The sequence below is a fragment of the Typopeltis vanoorti genome, chromosome 9 (assembly GCF_054136105.1).
Source record: "Typopeltis vanoorti isolate ZY-2024b chromosome 9, IOZ_Tvanoo_1.0, whole genome shotgun sequence".
NCBI lineage: Eukaryota > Metazoa > Arthropoda > Arachnida > Uropygi > Thelyphonidae > Typopeltis > Typopeltis vanoorti.
The window spans coordinates 109,670,631-109,695,465 of NC_143557.1; the positions used below are offsets into that span (position 1 = coordinate 109,670,631).

The 24,835-nt window shown below is 35.6% G+C and overlaps 1 protein-coding gene across 1 annotated transcript in view; it reads right to left on the bottom strand.

Annotated features, from left to right (window-relative positions):
* Positions 1-24,564, bottom strand: part of Glg1 (Golgi apparatus protein 1) — a 285,095-nt gene extending 260,531 nt beyond the window's left edge. The window contains exons 1-2 of the mRNA XM_090398148.1: positions 24,128-24,564; positions 10,619-10,657 (exon numbers count right to left, since the gene is read on the bottom strand). Coding sequence (XP_090254274.1) covers positions 10,619-10,657; positions 24,128-24,502 — 414 coding nt within the window. The 5' untranslated portion in view covers positions 24,503-24,564. The remainder of the gene's footprint in view (positions 1-10,618; positions 10,658-24,127) is intronic.
* Between the last annotated feature and the right edge of the window lie 271 nt (positions 24,565-24,835).

The following is a 24,835-nucleotide window of genomic DNA, read 5'->3' on the forward strand; positions in this document are numbered from 1 at the left end:
ATGGCAAAAGGATATGAAAAATGAAGATGTTATTAAGTTATTATCACTCTTTATAAGGCTATGATTCGGTCATATCCCAACTAGTTAAGATGTGACCGAATTAGGTGTACACAGATTTGGTCACCTATGTTACTTGGGATCAGCAGGTGGTAGAGTGGATACAGAGACAAGTGACCAAGCTGGCGAGTCTGTGGGATGCTCCCTATGAGGACTGATTGAAGACATTGACACTAATCAGTGTAATGCCTAATGAGGCGAGAAATATTAATGATTTATAAAAACCATGAATCTAAAATTTCCTAAAATAATGAGTAAAAATGTCACAAGAAACTGAGGTTTTTCACAATCATTTTATTTACGTTCATTTTTCTCATAGTAGTATATATACTGTAAGAAAAATATATATACTGTAAGTGGTATACCTCATGGATCAGTCTTTGATTCACTGTTATTTAATGTTTGCATTAGTGATATTGGAAAGGATTTAACAGGTGCCATATAGATCTTTGCTGATGATGCAAAGACAGACAAGGTAATCAGAAATGCAACTGACGTGGTAATTTCGTTAATGGTAATATGTTTACGCTATATGATAAATATTAAAATAAAATTTCATTAATGGGTAACATGTTTACGTTATATGATAAAGTAATATACATATATATATATATATATATACATATATTATTGTTCATCTTTACTCGGTAGAAAATATAAAAAATTAGGTTTGAATGACTATATACTGAGATTAAAAAAAAACAACAAGGTTTAATATTAAGGTACAACTAGTTTTGTTAAATGATTCAACTTCTTCAGGTATCACAAGCAAAGAATTATACAAAAAATGACAGAGACATTTTTTTGTATAATTCTTTGCCTGTGATACCTATCCTCGAGTTACTGTTGCGAAGTCCAAGAGAAAGGTCGTGGGTGCTTAAGTGCCTGTTAGGACCACTGATAATAATATATATATATATATATATATATATATATATATACTTACATTATATGATAAACACACAGAACATACAACATATGTTATATGGTCAACACACACACACACATTCACATTAAATAATGCAGTTGTATATGTTAGCAGTGCCATGTGGTTAAGCAGTAGCAATACAAAAGAAACTTAAATGTATGCAAACAGTTAATTTGCTTACCATATGTTGTAATCTTTGGGGAATAACACAGAAATGTTGTATGTATATTACATATTAATTTATGTTGTTTAAGGTACTGTTTCTACGTCATGCACTATTACAACGTGTGAGCATTGTAGTAACGATGTAGTAATGTTGTTACTTGAGTTTTGCTTTTTATCCTGGTCATGGAAATGCATGTTATTTGCTGTTTTTGAGAACAGCTGGATGTCACTAGGTAACTGAACTGCTAAAAAATGAATAGGCAAGCAGTAAAGGAGAGCCAAATATGTGGAATAAACTATTGAGTTAAGTTATATGCATCTTTAACTACTCTCCAAGGATAGAGAACTGTGAAGTTATTAATATAATGCATCAAGCCTTCATATATGAGGAGCAAGTGACATGTTCCAAGGAGCAATATAAAATCTGCAGTAAAGTTCCTTTTATTGGAAGTATACATTTGGAACTACTTAATTAGATATATTATTCATGTTGGAGGTTTAATGGAGTATATATGAGGGTGATCTGAAAAGGTCTAGGTTCCAACCATAGATGGCAACACTATCGCCAAGATTTTTTTTTCCAAGTTGATACATCTGTCATAAGTATCCATGTGAAATTGCATGTCATTCTATCAAGTAGTTTGCTTTATATAGCTGTCTGAAGCAAACGTGTTGTCTGTATCACTTGAAATGGATAAAATTGAGTATTGTGCGGTTATAAAATTCTTTGTAAAAGAAGGTTTAACGGCAAAAGAAATTCATTTGAAGTTCATAAAGGCTTACGAGCACTCTTCTCCTTCTTTTTTAACAATTAAGAAATGGGCTGCTGAGTTTAAATGTGGCCATACCAGCCTTGAAGATGATCCATGTGAAGGACGTCCAAAAAGTGTAAAGCACCAGAAATCATTGATCAAGTGCACAATATGGTACTGGATGACCAGTAAGTCATCCATTGCTGAGACTATAGGCATTTCAAAAGAATGTATAGGATATACTTTGCATGAAGAATTGCAAATGAAAAAGCTTTGCTCACAGCAGATCAAAAATGCACGTGCATGAAAATCTCTGAACAGTGCTTGGAGCATTTCAACAAGAATAAAACTGATTTTGTGCATCGATTTATTATTACGGATGAGACTTGGATTCACCATTGCACACTAGAATCCAAACAGCAGTCAAAACAGTGGACAGAAGCCAGTTGTTCAGTGCCAAAGAAGAAGACAAAGTCGGTTCCATCAGCAGGAAAGGTCAAGGCATCGGTGTTTTGGGATGCTAAATGCATTTTGTTTATTAATTATCTTGAAAAGGGTAAAACAATAACCGGGGAATATTGTTCCAATCTTTTAACCAGACTAGATGAAAAAATTCTTGAGAAAAGACCTGGTTTGCAGAAGAAAAATCATCTTTCATCAGGACAATGCACCTGCCCACAAAGGTGTTTTGGCAATGGGAAAATTAAGGGATCTGTACTATGAATTGTTGGAACATCCACCCTATTCCCCAGATTTGGCTCCCTCTGACTTCTATCTCCTTCCCAAAACAAACTCTTCCTTGCTGGTCAGCATTTTTCTTTGATTGCAGCTGTGGAGAAGTATTTATCAGATCTTGATGAGAACCACTACAGGGACAGGATAATGGCACTGGAGCATTGCTGGAATAAATGTATTAGTCTTAAGGGAGATTATGTTGAAAAATAAAAATAATTTTGAAATTATAAATTCATTTTTTCATTTGTTAGGCCGAGAACTTTTCAGACCCTTTTATAGCACTAGGAAAGGATTAAAAACTAATTTTAATGCTTCCAATATTTGTAATCCCTGAAGATTACAAATATTATTTGTAATCTTCAGGGATTATTGAAGTGTTATTTGTAATCCCTAGGGATTACAAACAACACTTGTAACACTTAGTTTCCCAAACTTTGGTAAACAGTAATTGTCAGAGGTCTCACTACATCCTATGCCACCTAAAATGCCCATAAAGGGTGCACCACCTAGATAGGACTTTAGAATCACCCACATGTTTCATTCAATATTGTATTGTCTTTGTGTATGTTTTACAGTATTATTTGTAATCCCTGAAGATGTCTCAGTGACTGAGACAAAATTTTGGAAGCATTAAAATTAGTTTTTAATTCCATTAAACCTCCAAATGATGTCCTCCCAGCACTTAAGCCTTAACACATGAAATGTATTCCTTTTGTCTGAGTGATTATTTTTCATGCTTACTTCAGCAAAAAATTAAAGAAAGATGTGTTTAAGAAAAATTACTGACAGAAGACATATTCAAGTATATTAGTTAAGTGAGGCCTTTTAACTTTTATGGCATTCTGAACCATTTAAGAGATGAGACAGAATGAATGAATGAGCAGAATGCTATGTTCAATTTGATTGGGTTTTTTTTGTGCATTATTTAATGTCATTCCTCAGAATGAATTTAATTGAGAATATATATATATATATATATATATAGAGAGAGAGAGAGAGAGAGAGAGAGTTTTCTTTGAACCATTATAATCCAAATCAAGAATGGTCATACAGTTATCCTGTGTATTAGAATTAGAACCTCGAATTAGAATTTTAGAATTAGATATATAGAATATTGGAATTAACTGATTGAAATTCTAAAGAGTATGAATGTCAGATCTCCTTACTCAGAGAGATAGTGAAGTATATTTGCAGTAAATACAGGGTGTCTATATTAGACCTCCCTAGTTTCAACGTGTGACCACTACTTAAGTTAGTAGTCACACGTTGAAATTGTACAAATGAGAAGGAAGGAACACTCACCAAGTTTTTGTAAAAAGAATCGGTACACTTCCACATGTGCTCCTTTAGTAGCACACACAATGTCAAGTCGATAGTCTATTTCCAACCAGGTTCTCTGAAACATGTCAGTGGTGATGGAGGACACAGCATCAGAAATGTGATGTTTCAGGTTCTCTAGGCTGTCCACTTTAGTTGCGTAGACTGTGTCCTTCACATACCCCCACAAGGAAAAATCAAGTGGGATAAGATCAGCCCATCGTGGTGCCAGGGAATTGGTCCTCCATGTCCAATCCACCACGGAGGGAAGACCCTGTCAAGAGTTGCATGAACCTCCAAATGCCAGCATGATGGGGGCACCATCCTGTTGAAAGAGGATGTGTGATTGCAAGTCTTCAAGTTGTTTAAAGACAAAATTTTCTAGCATCTTGAAGTAAATCATTCCATTGATACTGCTTTCCACAAAAAAATATAAATAAATGGACCAATAATAGCTTTTAGCATTACACCAAATGCTTACCTTGGGACTGTTACACATGTTCCATGCCACAGTGAGGATTTGCACCCCCCCCCATATCCTGACACTGTGCCTGTTCACTTTTCCACTGACATGAAAAATGGCTTTGTCTGAAAAGCAAATCTGGATTCTCGTTGACACAGTTCATAATTTCAGCTGCAAACATTACCCGTTGTAACTTAACATTTTGCTTGATTTCCTGCAACACCTGCACTTTGTACATGTGTAGACGCAACTTATGATAGGCAACCTTGTGAATGCTGGAGTGGGATATTTGCAGTACATGTGACACTCTCTCCTAATGGATTTTGTCGGGCTTCATGCAAAGGTCTCAAGAATCCTGCACTGCTTTGATTGATTTTAGCTCAGCTAACTACCACACAACTTGTGCTTTCTTCGCCCCCCCCCTGACACTATGTTTAAAACTACAACAACCCTATCCAGCAGCACTACTGCATCACGACGCAGGAAAAAATTATGGATGAAACTTGTAGAGGCTCTGAAATGTTTGAATGAGCCAAATGTTATATATTTCTGCATTTCGATTTGTTACCATTCTCTGAAACTAGGGAGGTCCAATGTGAACACCCTGTATTTTATTATTATTTTTATAACTGAGCTTCATTCTTTGAATACACACATGTTCTTTGAAGTCAAGACATCATCATGGATATGAATCTGAAACATTCTAACCAACTCAAATAAAATTTCATATAATACATTACATTATCATGCTCCACAACTGACTATAACTAAAAGGCCAGATATATAGACAAGGCGAGGAATAACATAATTAGTAAGGTCGACTGACAGTATAACAAACTGGAACAATTGAGATTTTCAAATGATCATTAACTCTTAATAATTTCTTCGTTTTTAGGAGGTTTTAGACTGATCGTTGGTGACTCACATCCATGAAGAGCTACAATAAACCTATGGTACATTACAAGCATGGGATGGCTAAAGTTTATTATGATTAATTTTTTATATAATCCAGATTTTTAGATTCACTGTGAAGAATTTATGGAGACAAAAACACATATTGGAGTAATTACTTTATGAAAATAACACTCAATGTTTTGACCTCTGTATCGAGGTCATTATCATGAAAACATATGCAGAGGACTCAAGCTACATGAGACTATACAAAAGTAAGATAAATCTAAATGGTTTGTTAATCATTTACCCTAGCCTGATCTTTGGTGGAAAAAAAATAAATAAATACAAAATAAAATACAAATGATAATTTTTTTTCAACAGAGGTCAGCTTAGGGTAAAGATTAACAAAGCATTTAGATTTATGATGAGAGTTTATTTTTCACTTGGTTACACTATAATAAGTTTAGTTTAATCCTTTATCCAAGTGTGAGCAAACAAAGTTTGCACCTGAAAGTATCTTCAGGACTGGGGTAAGGTAGTGCAACACCAGGCAACTTGTTGCAAAGGTGGAGAAAACTCTCATCACTCCTATCTCAGTATCTCCCATAATGCAAAGCACATCTCCTTGCGGATATGTGTAATGCTATGCATTAAGGCAAGGGCCACTACCCATACCGGTTTCGACCTTTATTGAGGTCTCGTCAGTGGGAGATAGGCCCAGTAGTGGAAATACAAAGGCAGAAGCAATGAGAGGTCATCCTCTCATTGCTAACCTATAGAAGTTGCCAAAGGGTGTGCAACCTTATTATTAAATTACTCCGGATTCAGAGAAAGATGTTGAGAGTTTATTTTTCACTTGGTTATACTATAATAAGTTTAGTTTAATCCTTTATCCAAGTGTGAGCAAACAAAGTTTGCGCCTGAAAGTATCTTCAGGACTGGGGTAAGGTAGTGGAACATCAGGCAACTCGTTGCAAAGGTGGAGAAAACTCTCATCACTCCTATCTCAGTATCTCCCATAATGCAAAGCACATCTCCTTGCAGATATGTGTAATAGGTTAGCAATGAGAGGATGACCTCTCATTGCTTCTGCCTTTGTATCTCCACTACTGGGCCTGGCTCCTACTGACGAGACCTCAATAAAGGTCGAAACCGGTATGGGTAGTGGCCCTTGCCTTAATGCATAGCATTACACATATCCGCAAGGAGATGTGCTTTGCATTATGGGAGATACTGAGATAGGTGTGATGAGAGCTTTCTCCACCTTTGCAATGAGTTGCCTTACCCCAGTCCTGAAGATACTTTCAGGCGCAAACTTTGTTTGCTCACACTTGGATAAAGGATTAAACTAAACTTATTATAGTGTAACCAAGTGAAAAATAAACTCTCAACATCTTTCTCTGAATCCGGAGTAATTTAATAATAAGGTTGCACACCCTTTGGCAGAAGCAATGAGAAGATGACCTCTCATTGCTTCTGCCTTTGTATTTCCAATACTGGGCCTGGCTCCCACTGACAAGACCTCAATAAAGGTCGAAACCGGTATGGGTAGTGGCCCTTGCCTTAATGCATAGCATTACACATATCTGCAAGGAGATGTGCTTTGCATTATGGGAGATACTGAGATAGGAGTGATGAGACCTTTCTCCACCTTTGCAACGAGTTGCCTGGTGTTGCACTACCTTACCCCAGTCCTGAAGATACTTCCAGGTGCAAACTTTGTTTGCTCACACTTGGATAAAGGATTAAACTAAACTTATTATCATTTAGATTTATCTTACTTTTGTGTTATCATGTAGCTTGTGTCCTGTGCACATGTATGTTTTCCTGGTAATGACCTCCATACAGTGGTTGATATGTCAAATGTTATTTTCATAATTATTCATAATTTCATAATTAATCCCCCGAGTGTGTGTTTGCAAATGCATAGACACTTGTAGGGTTATTGTTGAATTCCTAGCGATTACTAAGGACTTACAATTTAATGTGGCTCTTTGAAATTTATTTGGAGAATTAAAAAGTGTCTGTCCAAATAATAGCATTGTGAATAGGAAATTGTGTTCCTTATGGCTTGGTGGTCGTTGCTTGTCCTCTCTAATCATGGATGGTCTTTCAGTAACTTACTGATAGCCAACATGAAAGCCAATCAAAAAATTGCTGACAGTGTTGCAGGTGAAGGGAATGGAAGAGTGTCAAACATAGTTTTCATGGATGAGGTGGAGCTGCCTCAAGAATTCTTTTACGATTTCTCCAAAAGCAGCAAGCCACCAGCAAACAGAGAAACTGTCTTTATTCATGCTGTCATCAGCACAGGAATCATGCACACATTAACAAGGAATTGCAGTCCTGGACATTTTGAGAGCTGTGGATGCAATGATAGTAAAAAAAAGGACCCATAAGCAGTGCTGTAAACAATGAAACAAATGTGTAAATGTCACGGAGAATCTGGAAGTTGTGCTATTCAAAATGTGCTGGATGAGGCTATCAGAATTCAAACTAGTCAGCAATCATCTAAAGCAAGCTTATTTTACTGTAGTAAAACTGGAACAGAACAGTTATGTAGCATGGTTAGAATAAGAACCTATGGATAGGTTCATAGGTTCTTATTGAAAATTTTCATCCCATTATTTTGATCTACTCTTCTTTGAATATCAAAGAAGTTCAAAATGAAATTGGTTTAAATAAAATAAAATGGATGCCACATAGTATATTTTCGTATATATGAAACTATAAATTTCAACATTGAATTTTATCCTTCATCTCACTGGATTAACTATAACTGTGAGAGAGAAGACAGTATTCATGTAAATGCAATTAGTTCATACATGCTGAAATCGAATTTTATCCTTAAAAATTTCAGAATCTCTAGAATGGTTCTGTAAAATAAACTGTCATCAGTTGTTTGCATTAAACTAGCTCCCACCACCCTCTCGTTGTTTTAATCAAATGATATAATTTTCTGGTAGTTTAGTACTCCAGTTTGGGTACTCTAAAGACACCAAACCAGTGGGTGATGTGCTGCATTTATGCAGTTATTAAGATTTAATGTATTTGTCCAGTTAATATGATTTAACTTAAGAGCATGCTATTATTTCAGTATGATAAAAAGTGATATCATGAATGGACATACGAAACATTCTGAGAATAAAATTTTGGATCGATATACAACCCAAGGCAGGCAGGGTTAAATACTTCATATTTAACTATTTAGGTAACTATAAATCAGAAAATTATGAAAGGAACTCTGCCATTTGGTTAGAAAGACTCCAAGATTTCAGGTCTGTTTAGAATGGAAATTTAATTTAAAATTTCTTTTCAACTGAAGGTAATTAGTCCAGTTTCATACAAATTTTCTTCCCAAAAGTGGAGTTTTCATCTTGCAAAACCAGACTAATCAGCTAAAAATATGCATATTATCTTGAGAAAAAATTATTACCTGGTAATAATTACCTAGTTAACTATGCCCTTGACCTGGTTGTTTAATTGAAAGTCTTGCAGTGGGTAGGGTTTTTAAGGAATGGAAAGAAGGCAAAATAGTACCACTCCAAAAGCATGGTTCTAGTAAGTAGGTTTCCAATTATAGACAAGTCTGTATAACTGCAGTTGTAGTCGAGGTGTTGGAGTGATTGATTAGGAACAGAATACAGGAGTGGGTCATGGACATAGCATTCTTTATGATGTTCAGCATGAATTTGTAAAGGATAGATCTTGTTTTAGCAATTTATTTGCATTTTATAATAAAGTAGCAATTGTGTTAAATAAGGGAGAATCATATACACAGTGATATTCTTAGACTATGCAAAAATATTTGATAAATCACTACATGATAAGTTGGTGTACAAGCTGTAGAGGATGGAATAGATAGTACATGGGTCAGATGGATCGAAGATTAGCTCTCTGAATGATACCAGCAAGTTGTGTGTGATAGAGCAATCTCCAAAAGGAGGGTAACCAGTGGCATGGTCCAGGGTTCTGTTCTTGGGCCCCCTGCTGTTTAACTTGTTTGTAAACAATATATCATGTGAACTGACTGGGGATCTTCAGTTATTTGCTGATGATGCAAAGTTGAGAAGAATTATAACTAGTGCAGCTGAAGTTAATTCCCTTCAGGAAGATCTGAATAGACTTTTTACTTGAACAAAAGAGTAGGGTTGTAGTTTTAATATTAATAAGTGCAAGATGTCGCATTTTGGAGTGCAGAAATATAAGCTCAGTACTATATTGATGGTGCTGTACTGCAAGAAGTGGATGAGATTCAAGATATGGAAATGATGGTTGACAGTAAACTGAAGTTTAGAGGACATTACAAGTGTTGCAAAGACTGCACATTGTAGTGACACTATGATAAAAAATACTCTAACATGTCAGGATTAAGAAAGTGGTTGTGCCACTGTATAAAAGAAATGTGGATTGCAGAGTTTGGTGGATAGAAGAAAAGGAGGTGATATGATAAGAGACATTTAAGTTAGTGAGAGGATTTTATAAGATTAATCCAGAGGGGATTATAAAAAGAGTAGAAGGTGAGAGGTGAAGAACCATAGGCCATCTGGAAGTTATATAAGAGTGTGGTGAAGAGAGGTGTGAGGAGTAAACTTTTTACATGGAGAATTGTCAGTGAATGAAACGCATTACCAGAATATGTTATTAATGCAAGGATTGTTAAAGATTTTAAGATTTGGTATAATAAATATGTTGTCAGTTGAATGAAACTCCCATGATGAGTCTGCCAACTCCATGGAGGGTGCAATAATAATAAGCAAAGTAATTACTACAACGTGCGTGTTTTTGTCTCCATAAATTCTTCACAATGAAGGCTGACCACCATGTAACCTTCAAAGAAACAGATTTCCAGATTATTATTATTATTATTCCATTCTGGTCTATACAGACCAATCGGGATCATTTTCAAGTCACTTCAAGCCTTTAAGTAGGCAGGTGGTCTCACTCACACAATAAAATTCATCTCATCATCTCATAAAATTCATCACCTAAAGACATCTCCAAACATCTATGCCCATGGCAGGATCAAATCCATAACCACTCATAGGTTATGACTGTTACACCAGCTATGCCAGGTAATAATTAACCAGTCTGGCTTGGCTTATGTGCTGAAGTTCTCCACTGCAGTATACCTTTCCTTTATGCTCAGAAAACATTTAAAATGCTAAACAATTGTACATAAGAAAATACTGTGGCAGCTTTTAAATTTTAAATAAAACATGTCAAAGAAAAATTATTCTACATGAAAATTTTTTATACAAAAGACAAAATATATTTTAAAACAATAAGCTGACCAAAGCCACTTACATGATGACATGCTGGATCAAGATCAGCATCTTCCTTTCTCTAAAAAAATAAATAAATAAAATAAAAATGTAAACAGATCATTTTTTGTTCTTATTCTATTGCCCACACATACCTGATCTGCTATAGGTCTTGTGACCTTCCATGTGTGGGATATATATATAATTTTTCTCTATTAATAAAAGAGTAAAAAGATAATACATTTTAAAAAACACATATTAGATTTATTGACTTTGAAAAAGCATTTGATAAAGTTAAAAGAAGTATTTTATTTAACATATTAAAAGAAAGACAAATACCAAATAATATTCTAAAAGCTATCATAAGTATATATGAAAATAATTAAATACAAATAAGATTAAATTATGAACTATCATATCTGAGAGAGTTAAACCAAGGAGTATGACAGGGATGTCCCCTTTCAGCAACTCTTTTTAATATTTATCTAAATTAAATAATAATAAAATGGAATAAAAATTTCCATCAAAGTATTAATCTTTTTCCTACTATGAACTTAAACACTCCTTTTTGCTGATGATCAAATAATAATTACAAATTCTGAAGATAATTTACAGAAAAGACATTTTAAATTTAAACGAAATAGCCAAAGATTGTGGAATGATAATATCAACAGAAAAATCAAGAACGGCAGCCTATAAAGGACAAGATCTAATAAGAACTAAAATGGTAATAGACAACAATATTTTAGAATAAGTGAATTCGTTTAACTACCTAGGAAGTATGATTACATATGAAAATGAAAATATGTAAACCTAAAAATTGCAAAAATGAGGTCTAATTAAATCTATATTATTATTAGGACAACTCCAAGGAGTCCTTAGACTCATCAAGGTATATTTAAACCTAACCTTGTTTGAAAATAAACTAGACTAAAAATATACAATATATTAGTCCTACCAGTCTTATTGTATGGAAGTGAAATTTGGACAATAAAACAAAAAGACAAAGATTAATAACAGCTGAAATGAAGTTCATGAGAAAAACTGCAAAGTATACTCTATTTGATCACAAAAGAAATGAAGAAATTATGAAAGAATTAAACCAGGAATCAATAATAGAAAAAATTGAAAAATATAAACACAAATGGATGGAACATGTTGAAAGAATGAAAACAGAAAGATTACAAAAACAAGTCTTAAATTACTATATATATATATATATATTATGTAGAAAGTATTTTACCTTGGGTATAATAAATGTTAAAGATACCAAGCTATTTTAAACCTGGTTTTACTCCATTTCCCAAGTAAGCAAACAGACAAACAAGTCAAGTTTGCACCTGCAAGTGTTGCAAGTCTAGCTGACCCTGCACGTAGTGCAAGACCAAGGCAACTCGTGATAAAAGTAGAATAAGCTCTGATCACTAATCTTAATATTTACCCTTAATGCAAAGCACATTGCATTAAGGGTAAATATTAAGATTAGTGATCAGAGCTTATTCTACTTTTACCACGAGTTGCTTTGGTCTTGTATTACGTGCAGGGTCAGCTAGACTTGCAACACTTGCAGGCACAAACTTGACTTGTTTGTCTGTTTGCTTACTTGGGAAATGGAGTAAAACCAGGTTTAAAAAAAGCTTGGTATCTTTAACATATATATATATATATATAATCCATTTTTAGTGAAAAATCAAAATAAGGCAATGAATGTGAGTTTGGAATGGTCAGGACATGATATTTTCTGAAATCATCAATGCTAGAATTACAGGGAAAAGTAAGAAGCCGGGAGACTAATATTTATTTTATTTTTATTTTTTGTATATTATGATGTAAGAGAATCATTCAGCATGACTGCCAGTGAGATATAATGCAAGTTTCTTGCTTTAGACCTCTCTCGAAATCAGTTTTAGAGATTCTGATAACATGCCTAGAGTGATTCCAAACTTTAGTATAAGCAGAAAAGGATGATGGTAATCAGATGAAAGCCAGCTGTTATATGTTCATTCTAGTCTTGAACAGCCTTGGCATAATTCTTGTAGAACCAAAGATTGGATAAGGTACAAACATTTAAAGTGGGATGAATGTTTTTCAAGCATAAGAGAATTGTGCGGGTGATGCATTTAGTACCAATGTTTAGATCAGAAGAATGGAAAGAATAATCTAGCATAGAAATCTTAGTTTCTATTGAATATCATTTCATTTGGCTTTTTTTTTTCTCCTTTTTTTTATTTTCACCATGGGAAAAGATGCCTATGTGATAAGCAGTATTGAAAGTATACTCAAAATACTGCTGAGGAAAGAGATCAAGGGTATTTGAAGTATGATTAGGACTATTTGGTAATCTTGTAAGCATGAAAAAGAATCTGTGTGGGATTGGTGGTAAGAGCAAATGCCTTCCCATTTCTAACTGAAAAATGAGTACAACTGTGAAAGTAAGCATTTGGAGTTCTGAATCTAAAAATGTCTAATGCATATCAGGAAAGTTCGACTGAAGAAATCAACATTAGAGAAAGGAAATCAAAAAAGTTCAGAATAGTTAGAGGCATTAACCACGCTATCAGCCAAGATGTCTATAGACGTCAAGGTTATCATGGATGAGAAGTGTATATTAAAATTGTAATACCATTGATATTATACTGAAATATATTGGAAGTTTATTTTCCACTTGATTAGACTATAATAAATTTAGTTTAATCCTTTATCCAAGTGTAAGCAAACAAAGTTTGCACCTGAAGTATCTTCAGGACTGAGGCAACTCGTGGTAAAGATCACCACTTCTGGGTCTGGCTCCCACTGATGAGACCTCAATAAAGGTCGAAACCAGTCTGGGTAGTGGCCCTTCCCTTAATGCATAGTTATACATGTCTGCAAGGAGAAGTGCTTTGCATTATGGGAGATACTGAGACAAGAAGTGATGAGAGCTTGGTCCACCTTTACCACAAGTTGCCTCAGTCTTGAAGATACTTCAGGTGCAAACCTTGTTTGCTTACACTTGGATAAAGGATTAAACTAAATTTATTACATTGAAATATGATGGATACAAAGCGTATCAGGATACGTATTTGATCCATAATGGCCGGTAAGGTGGTTAACATATGTAATAACCATTCTAAACATGATAGACAACAAGAAAATTTGATGGAATGAAGAAACAGAAGCCATTACAACCAGAAGACTTTAGTATCGAAGTTATTTAGTAGTTTTCTGAGATCTTTTTTTGTCAAAAAACTACAGGAGGCATACAGTGCTTGGATTCTGGTATGGGAGGAGGCAATTTCCAAGATTGTTAATCAAAGAGCCTAATAGGGAAAAATTTAAGTTGGATGCTCTCTGAAATGGAATACTGGATTTAATATACAGGGTGTTTCAAAAAAGAATGTCCCAATTTGAAAATTGTATATCTCTGCAACCACAAATGAATGCAACTTGTACCATGTGTAATTGTGGTGAGTGAAACTTTAGGCCTTACTTCATACTTGGTAATTTATTTTGTAACTGTACCACATTTTCATTATTAAATATAATTATTTGAAATCGGGTCATTCTTTTTGAAACACCCTGTATATACAAATACTGTGTTTGAGACAAAAAGAATTCAAGATGGGAAAACGAGATTAATGATGACTGAAGACTAAAAGCAGAACATCTGTTCTAAAAGTGTGGTTTGGAAGATTTCAAATGGACATCATTAAGTTTACAACCAAAATCATGTACATTTTCAAAGTGGATGAGGAAGATTTTTTGGATATCTGCAATAACAATACCTAAGATATCCTCACTTCACTTTTTAAATAATTTGTAGGAGTTTGCAAGCTGAAACATTAAAATTTGTTTCAGCTTGCATTCTTCTTATGGTGCCATCTTCTATCAAAGTTCAGAGACCATCTTGCAAACAAACTACATTCTTGCATTGATCTGAGCAGTTGTATGCTGCTCCTTCCTGTCCACATCTCGATATTGTCAAATGAAGATATTCTTATTCTTCCTCTAGCTCCTTTGCCATCATTTCTTCCTACCAAAATGGTTTGTAGAAGCTGATATTTGGCGTTTCTCATGATGTGGCTAAGATATGATGTTTTTTGTTTCTTGATTGTTTGTATGGGATCTTTGGCTTTGCCAATGGATTAAGACATCTTCATTGGCTATTTTTTTTTGTCCATGATATGTTTAGCATTCATTCAGCTTGCATATTAATGCTTAAATTTACATTTAACATTTTTATTCCTCATTATTATCATCACAAATTTCCTAATATATACCCTCAAGAGGTGTTTAGCTAATATGACAGCACTACATGATTAAATTTATATTATTAATAATCTCCCATCAACAATTTTCCTCCAAATTAGTCTATTACTTGTCAACACTCCAGTATTTTCATATCTAACATTTTGGTCTTCTAAGGCACTTCTGACTGAATCAATCCACCTTGACCTTGATCTTCCTCTGGGTCTTTTTCTGCATCAAACATCTGTTTCACTTGATGCCAAGATGGCATCAAGCAAACTTTTCCTCTCCAATTCTATTTAAATGACCTTACCAGCATAGATTAGTCCTGCTCAGATATTCTTATTATTACATAACACCTCCACGGACTCCAAAGACTCATCGAGGGAGCGCACCTACTCTACAACTCTCCACCAACTGTCTCCACCAACCCCCACGCACAACTACCTTCATCATTTACACCAACGCCATCTACCACCGACCACCACCACCAATATTTTCACAGATAATCACAAACATCCATGCCCACAGTGGGATTCTTGACCAAAAACAATGTCTAGTTCCTTCACAATGCCTTTATTTTTAATGTGATTCTATCATAGATGCCATCTGTTCAGGCTCATAATTTTTCTAAGAACTCTCATATCTGTGATCTCTAGTCTTTGATCACGTGCTTTATTTCCAACCCAACTCTCAGATCCATAACTTAAAACTGGTTTGAACACTGTCTTGTATACTGCTAGTGCAGTGTTTTGGCTAATTTCTCTCTTTTTCCATATAAATTTATTGAACAGGCTCCCCACCATACCAGCTTTGCTTATTCTGTTATTTATCTCCAGATTTAACTTGCCAAGTTCACTAAAAATTGTGCTTAAATAGCTGAAATATATTGTTCTATTGGCTCCCCATTCAGAATGCAGCATGTGTTCAGTGTTTCTGCCTATTTTCACAGTTTCAGTCTTTTTATTGCTGATTTTCATTCCAAAATCATTACAGCTGTTATTCAATTTAGTTAGAGAATCATGACGACTTGCACTGGATGTGTTAAGAAGTATATCATCATCTGCATAAAGCAAAGACCTAAGTTTCATATCTCCAATTTTAATATTCAGTTTAATGCACCTTTCATAATGTGATCCACATTAGATGATGATGTGTATCCTTGTCTTATAAGTAATTTTACATCAAACATCTTCCTGTATTTCCTTTAATTCTAAATGCTGACTTAAATATAAATCATCATCATAATGCTAATTACGGGTATAGACCATATTGGTCTGTTCTGGTCTCATTATCCATTCCGTCTGGTAGAATGTTTCATTTATCCAATATAACTGTATAATTGTTTTGAGAAGCTTTTCCCCTGGGCACCTTGTCATATGTCTTTTCCAGATCTACAAAACTTAAGTACAGATCCTTGTTATATACATTCTCATGATTTCTCAACCTTTATTTGGCATGAATGCAGCCTGTTTTTCTCCTAGTTTCTCTTCAAAATTTTTCTCAGCTGCTTTAAGTATGCTTGCATATACCTTCCAGAGAAATTCTGCTAAATCCTCATATTCAGCTTTATTCCCTTTTTTTTTTTTTTTTTTCCCCCCATAGATGGGAACTATAAGAGCTCTACTCCAATCATTGGGAATTTGACCTTCTGAGCAAGCCCTCTGAATTATTCAGTACAGCCAATGCAAAACTTTTATACCTCCAGATTTGAGCATTTCTTGTCAAATATCATCTACTCCAGCTGTCTTTCTATATTTCAAGTTTTGGACAGCTTTCTGTACCTCAAGTATTGATATGTACTCTTATATTGCATTCTCTTCGAAATTTTACTGCTGTTCTCTCTCACTGCTTGCTCTTCGTATAACAGTCTTTCAAAATAATTACTCCATACATTTACGATATCCTTAGATCTCTGACACGTACCACTTTTTTTCATTTTCTTTGTCAGCTGCCTGCTACAGTAATTCAAAAAATTCCTCCACTTCTTCCTTATGGATAACCTTCTGTGTGATCATAGGCACAAATATTTCGTTGTCCATTTCGGCTTGTTAAAGTTTGCCCACATAACCCTACTTGAAATTACTTTCCAATCAAAAACTTCAGGTTTGGTTGTTGAATGCTATCACTACTAATTTCCTTGATCATTATTGCCAAATATAACTTTTTATACTTATTTAATAGGATCTCACCTGTTTTTGTCTTCTTTGTTTCAGCGATGCCAATTATGTCCATGTGATACTTTTCCAGTTCTTTTGCAAGCTAAATTTCCTTTCCATTAATACTCCTTTTATTGATTGTTTCTATGTGTCACTATTGCGGTAATGATCTGAAAGGTGACATATGAGGGAGGATGTGAAGGAGTTGTTGGATCAAGCAAATACGAAGAGGAAGAAGGTGGCGATTATAAGTTTCTGCAACTTTCTGCAACAAATAGAGGAGTAGGCTGTTGGCAGCAATTAGTCAAAACATTATGCAGAATAAATGATATAGGATTTGCAGACCTATGGTCTGAGTTTGAAGGAAAGAAGGATTTGTATAATGCTGATGGACTGCACCTAAATGGTTCTGGTGCTAGATGTCTAGAGAGAGAGAGAGAGCTTTGTTCATAGAGCATGAAGAGCAAATTTAGGATAGATGCAGGTGATTGGGTGAATGCAGATGAAAGTGTGTGAAGGCACCCATGAAGCGAGTGAGTGGGAGAATAACCAATTGACTAATTGCTGTCAACAACCTACTTTTAGTATGTAAAGGTGGTTGTGGGCATAAAGAGATACTGCAATTTCCATATATGAATGCTAAAAGTATCAGGAACAAAAGTAAGGAATTTTTGACATTGGTTAGTGCACCTTGCCAAATGTTATTGGCATTGGTGATACTCAGCTAACAGCAGATGATGTAGTTACAGGGATAGAATGCGAGGGTTTAGTATTTTCAGGGAAGATAGGATGGGGAGAGGTGTACTGCTGCTGATAGCTGATGAATTGCACCCAAAAAGAATAGGAGATAGGCAGGGGATGGGGGGTTCAGCTGAAGGAGTCTGGTATGAGATCAAGGCCAATAAAACAAATATACAATCAGTTACTGTAATAGCCAGGGAATTCCAGAGATGATCTGGAAGATGTGCATCAGCAAATTAATACAACAAATGCAAAGTCAAATGATTATTATGGGGGACTTCAGCTATGGAGATACCATGGTGAATGAAATGGAATTTATACACCTAATGAGAGATAATTAAGGCAGCATGTGATGGAGGGGATTTGGAGTACAAGAGTACTGGACCTGGTCATAGGATTGGCAGAGCTATCCATAACCAAGGTGACCACATTGCATCTGATTGGGGAAAGTGCAGTCTTGACTTGTGAGATTGTAAAACATGAGAAATATTCTGTCAAGAAGGAGCATATATGGAACTACAAGGCAGGTGATTATGACAAGCTTAGGAGGAAGATTGAAGCTGTGCCATGGAATAAAACCTTGAAAGAGAAGGATGTTAGTAATGCATGGGAGATAGTTAATGGGCAGCTAGAGGAAGTAATATTAAATTATATACCTAAGGTAAGGAGGGTTAATCAGGCAGGAGTTAGACGGATTGGTAATATCATTAAGCATGAGATGCAGAAAAAGATAAATAATGCTGTGGAGGTTTTTAAGAAGAAAACTGACCAGCAAACTCTTGAACAGTACAAGTGTCAGGCAAGAAAGATGATCAGTATGGTAAGGAAGGCAAAATCAGATTATAAGATACTAGTCAAGCAGACCAAAGGAAATCCCAGAGAGTTTTTTTTTGTTACATGCCAAGTAAGAGGAAGAATGACTGTGGAAGAATAATCTTAATCAGTGCTGATGGTGACGAGGTGACATAAGTAATAAAATACTTGAGTTACCAAGTGAGCATTTTGAATGGTATATCATCCAAATGAGGTTAATGCTGTGGAATTATTATTATTACGGGTATCTCCATGGAGTCAGTAGACTCATCGCGGGAGACCCAAACTAGCAAAACAATATCTGCATATCTCTTCTTGAATTCATTTACAGATGAAGAGCTCACAACTAAGTCAGACAATGAATTCCACTCATTCACCACCCTCCAAGCAAAAAAAAAACCTTGTTCTCACACCCTCGTTAACCACACTCTTCTTTAATTTCCAGGGATGACCTCTTGTTCTTCCATCACTATCACACAGCTGAAACATTTCCCCTGCATCAATCCTATAAAAACTTTTCAGTAATTTAAATGTTTCTATCATATCCCCTCTTCTCCACCTATCAACCAACCTCTGCAATCCACAAACTCTCAATCTATCAATGTAGGGAGCATTTTTTACATCACTCACCAACTTAGTCACTCTTCTCTGAACCCTCTCCACAGCCTCCTCATCTCCAAGGAATCCAGGTGACCAGACATGAGCACAGTAATCCAAATATGGAAGTATCAGTGCTTTATAAAGGGGAAAATTAACCTCTTTATCTCTGGATGTCAGTGTGTTCCTCAACAATCAAGTAATTCTATGTGCAATCTTGGACACCTTAGCAATGTGTCTCCTGAACTTTATCTCCCTATCTACCAACACCCCCTAAGTCCCTAGCCTCATCAATCTCTTGGAGTACTGTTCCATCAATGTAGTACACAGCTGGTAATCTTTTAATCCCAAAATGCATGACTTTACACTTTTCCACATTGAACTGACATCCGTTACCTTTTACCCATTCTACCAGCTTATTTAAATCATCCTGCAAACTTTCAACATCAGCTTGATTTTTTATTGCACTACCCAACTTTGCATCATCAGCAAACAACTGAATATCTCCCTTTAAGCCATTTCCTATATCATTTATATACAAATTAAACAACAATGGCCCAAGCACAGAGCCCTGAGGCACACCACTGGTCATCTGCCTCATCCTGGACTCGGCTCCTACATACACCACCTTCTGGTATCTCTCCCTGAGCCATATCACCAATTTAGTATCCATTCCCATCTGCTCCAATTTGCGTAACAGTGTTCCATGGGGTATCCTGTCAAAAGCCTTAGCAAAATCCAGAAGTACCACTGTGTATCCAGTTCCTTTGTCCAACTCAGATGTCATTCTATTATGAAAAGTTAATAGATTGCTAAGGCAAGATCTACCTTTAACAAAACCATGTTGGCCTCTATAGAGTATCATATCCTGATCCACCCATTCTTGAATTTTGTATTTAACCAACTTTTCCAATACTTTTACCACCACTCCCGAGATGGCGATTGGTCTGTAATTAACTACTGCAGTTTTAGAGCCACCCTTATGCAAAGGAACCACTTTGCCTAACTTCCACTCCCTAGGGACCATACCAGAGTTCAAACTTAAGTTAAATATCCAAGTAAAAGGGGTTGACAATTCCTTTGCACATTCACGCAACACCCGAGATGATATTCAACCTAAACCTACAGTAGTGTTTGCATTTAAATTTTGCAATATATTAAATACCTCTGATTTCTTAGCTTCAATTCTCACATTAGTTATTGCTACAGGTACAGAGATATCCTTACTTAGGTGATAGACTTTTGAAAAGTGATCACTCAGTAACTCGACTATTACATCTGATTTTGTCACCTCAATGCCATCAGCACCCACTAAAGTTATCCTTCCGAAGTCATTCTTCCTCTTACTTGCCACATAGCGGAAGAACTCCTTGGGACTACCCTTGATCTCATTGGCTAAGGTCTTCTCATAATCTGATTTAGCTTTTCTTACTATGCTGGTAACCTTCCTGGCTTGAGCTTTGTACTGCTCATGGGTGTACTGATCGCATTTCTCCTTGTACATTCTCCATAACATTTTCTTTTTTTTTTTGCAGATCAAGCTTGATACTACTGCTCATCCATCTAACTTTCCTGCCTTGTTTGTCTTCCTGACCATGGGGACACAATCTGATATTGCTTTCCTCAGATACCTGCTGATTTTATCCCATGCACTGCTAACATCTTTTCCCGGCAATATGTTCTGCCATGGGATGGCTGCAAGCTCACTCCGAAGCTTGTTATAATTGCCTAACCTGTAGTTCTGTATATACCCCTTCTTAACAGAAAAGTCCACAGATTTTGCAAACTCCCAAGTCAATACCACATGATCGCTTTCACCAATTGGAGGTAACGAGGACACCTTACTTACGCATATATCCTTTGAACCAATAACCAGGTCCAACACTCACACCACATGTCCCTTCAGTTATGTGCTGTTTCAAGTAATTATCTCATAGAAGATGTATGAACTCCATTTCCTTTTTGCTATGTGATATTTCCTCCTATCAATTGATATCACCATAATTAAAATCCCCCATAATAATCACTAGACCTGCACTCATTGCACTAATTTGCTGATGCATGAATTCAATATCTCCCCCTGTACCCCCCTGGCCTATAGCAACATCCAACTGTATATTTGGTTGCATTGGTCACTATTTCACACCAGACCACCTCAAATGAACTCTCATTCACATGCCTATCATCTTGATATACTACTTTCTTTGGCTGCAACACATCAGCTATCATCAACAGTACTCCTCCCCCTGTTCTATCTTCTCTATCCTCCCTCAAAATACTGTACCCATCACATTCAATTCCAGTGACCACATCTTCTGCTGACAGCCAAGTTTCACTAATGCCTACAACTTTTGGTGAGACTGCACTGACTAATGCCAAAATTTCTTCTCTCTTATTTCAAATGCTTCTTGCATTGGTATACAAAAATTGCAGATTCCCTCTAGTTCTTGTATCGGCTTTAGAACTGATATACAAATCACTAATTTCAGTAGTCCCATGCCGATTTTTATCCCCTCTCTTCTGCAATTTATTCTGCGAATAATGATCAATAAATATACAATCACTCTAAAGTTTCTCTCTCTTACACTCAACCTTTTCAATATTAGTTTCCCTGTCCAATTACTTCAACTTGTTCAGAAAACAGTAACTTCTTCAATCGCTTATGTCGTTCCATATTCAGATGCAGCTCATCTTTAGCATACAACTGTCTTTTTCCTTCAAACACACTCCAGACATCAACAAATTCCAGACCTATTTTTTTGTACATTCTTGCAATCACATCATTCATTAATTCATTATCATCGCTCGTCTACTTAACTCGTAATTGTCAAAACGAGGCATATGTGACAGATTTATGTGGTAACGGAAGTGAATGAATTGGAGGTTATTATAATACTGCAAATCTCAGCAGAAATATAGCAATGGGATTAGATGGAATATTACCCCATGTTTTGCAGGAATGTGCAAGGGAACTGACAATTCCTCTGACTAGGCTGTTTAATTTAATTTAAGTTTCAGCTCAAGTAGATTCTGAGGAAGTGGAAAGAGGGCAAAATAATTCCCTTGCATAGGGGAGGCTCTAAAACTGCAGTAGCAAATTATAGACCAATCAGTATCTTAGGAATGGTGATAAAAGTACTGGAAAAATGGGTCAAAAAAAGTGCATTGTATTCTTATTCCCCCATTCTTGAATAGGGGAATAAGAATACAATACTCTCTGGGGGGCAACATGGCTCTGCGAAGGGTTAATCATGCCTTAATAAATTAGTAAATTTTTATAATAGTGACAGTTGAGCTGGATAAAGAAAATAGCTACATTGCTGGATTTTGCAAAGGCATTTGACAGAACCCCACATTGAAATGAGTGGCAGACTCATCATGAAAAGTGTGCCTTAAAACAACACAGTATCACACTACTCCTGAAACTCATTCGCTGTCTGCCATCTTGCCACCCTCCCAGCAATACATTCCACACTGCTACCATAATCCATACGAAAAAAAGCTACTTTTCATCATCTTAATTCATCAGTTCCTTTTGCAACCTCCATGTCAGATACTTCATGTTCCACCATATGAAATATCTCCACAGTGACCATCAGGTAAACACTTCTCAACACTTAACTGTCTATCATGTCACCTCTTTGTCTTCCATCTACCAGATTCTGCAAGTTACATGTCTTCAGTCTATCCTTATAAACATCATTCTATAGTCCCAATATCATTTATGTTACCTGGCTCTGTACCCCCCCCCCACTTCCCAAAATTATTTCATCCCTGTCAGAGCTTCACAGTGACAAATCTGAGCACAGTACTTCAGATATGTATCTGATCAGGCTCTTATACAATGGCACTATCACATTCCCGTCTTCTTTGATTGTAGCAATCCTCTGGATTTGGTCCTTAAACTTCAAAATTCTAATATTAACCCAAATTCACTTGCTTCCTCCACTTCTAATACAGTTCAACCAAGGGAGTATGTAACTTCCAATACACAGATCCAAATTTCAGAATTGTACATTCAGCTACCTTAACCTAACGTCTTCCTCATTTGCCCAGCTTATTCAAATCCTCCTGAAGAGCCACATTAGAAAAGCAGTTACTAATAACCTTCCTCAAGCTTGCAACTACAAACTAACAGTCTTCTAGTATTGAGTCTTGTGGAACCTGACTTAATCTTGTTTTTGATACCAATACACAAATCTGATATCTAATGTAGGGGTTATGAAGGGTCATGATGAAAAATTTTTTTGCCAGGGCCTGCATTCACATTCATTAATATGAATTATGTATATGTGAATAAGAAAATGAGAGCACCAAATATTTTGTGTCTAAAAATAATCTAAAATTTTATAACTGCAAACTAATAGTTATTATTCTCTCAGTTTGGTACATATCAGCACATATAGTGAATACTGTTAGTCAAAAGTATCTAAAAAATTCCAAACAAAAACAAAAAACTTCCAAGTGATTTACTTGGAAGTTAAGGATAGCCGACTTTTATTTGCAAAGCAGTGAAATATGATGCAAGAAAATGGAAATTCAGTTTTTCTTGATGTGTTTTCCCATACTCACTGTCCCAGTTTTCTGATGTACATTCCATTTAAGAAACTTTTTTTTTCCTACGTCTTCAAATCTTGACACATATGCATACATTAAAAAACTTAGTATACAAAATTGTTAGCAAATCGTTGAAAGTAGAATCGTGGTTATTATATTTGCAATAAATTTGATATTAATACAGTAACATTAATTCAATAAAAACAAATACCTCCCTGAATTTCTACAATTGGTTACCAAGGTGATTTCACCAACAGGAAAGACGGACTTGAAAAAAATACTAGCAATTTTTTTTAAAAACAAGGTTAGGAAAAATAAATAAGGAGATGCTGCACTCTCTCTCAAATGAAGCGCACAGAAACACTGCATTTAAATCCAAATATGGATATTGATGGATGAACAAACGCCTTTTCGTTAGCATTAATTTTGTATTTCGGGTACAGTTTTTGGTAACCTACCTTATCATTCTGAATACATTCCAGGACAGCAAAATTGTTAGTTAAGATGCTGGATGCACATATCCGTCGAATGTCTGATGAGCATTCGGGGGTTTCATATAATTTGATGCCACTGCTACTAGCATGCTGTTTCATGATAGTGTTACGTCTATTCTGAATCGTTTCATCGTTTCGGGGAATTGGTTCAGAACGTTTTCTTAATCGATTCTCTACATTATCTGTGACACCTTTCTTGGAATTAGTTAAACTTAGATTAGCAAGAGATGACCTGCTACCCACATATGGAAAACCATAGTGTTTATCCTCTTCGGCATTGCTACAACGCACAACACTTTCAAACAGTAAAACAAAAACCACAATGGAAACTACCATCATACTTCTATACCTCGCAATTATTAATGATGAAAAAATACACCGCCATACCACGAGTAACACGGTTATTCTTTCTATCCACACACTGCAACCGCCTTGCGGTGAAAGACAAACCGAATATGCAATAAATATTAAATTGATACAGTAAATGAGCACACCACACCTGCTCGAACTCCTTTGGGTCTTAGCAAACGTAAATGAAAATCACCAAGGAAACATAAAAAGAAATTGCCATGTGTAATTAAAACACTAAATTGAATTAGAAGGTAATTCATATGCATTAAAGGACGTTTTTTTTTATAATTAATATGAATTCATTCTTATCGACTGAGATGA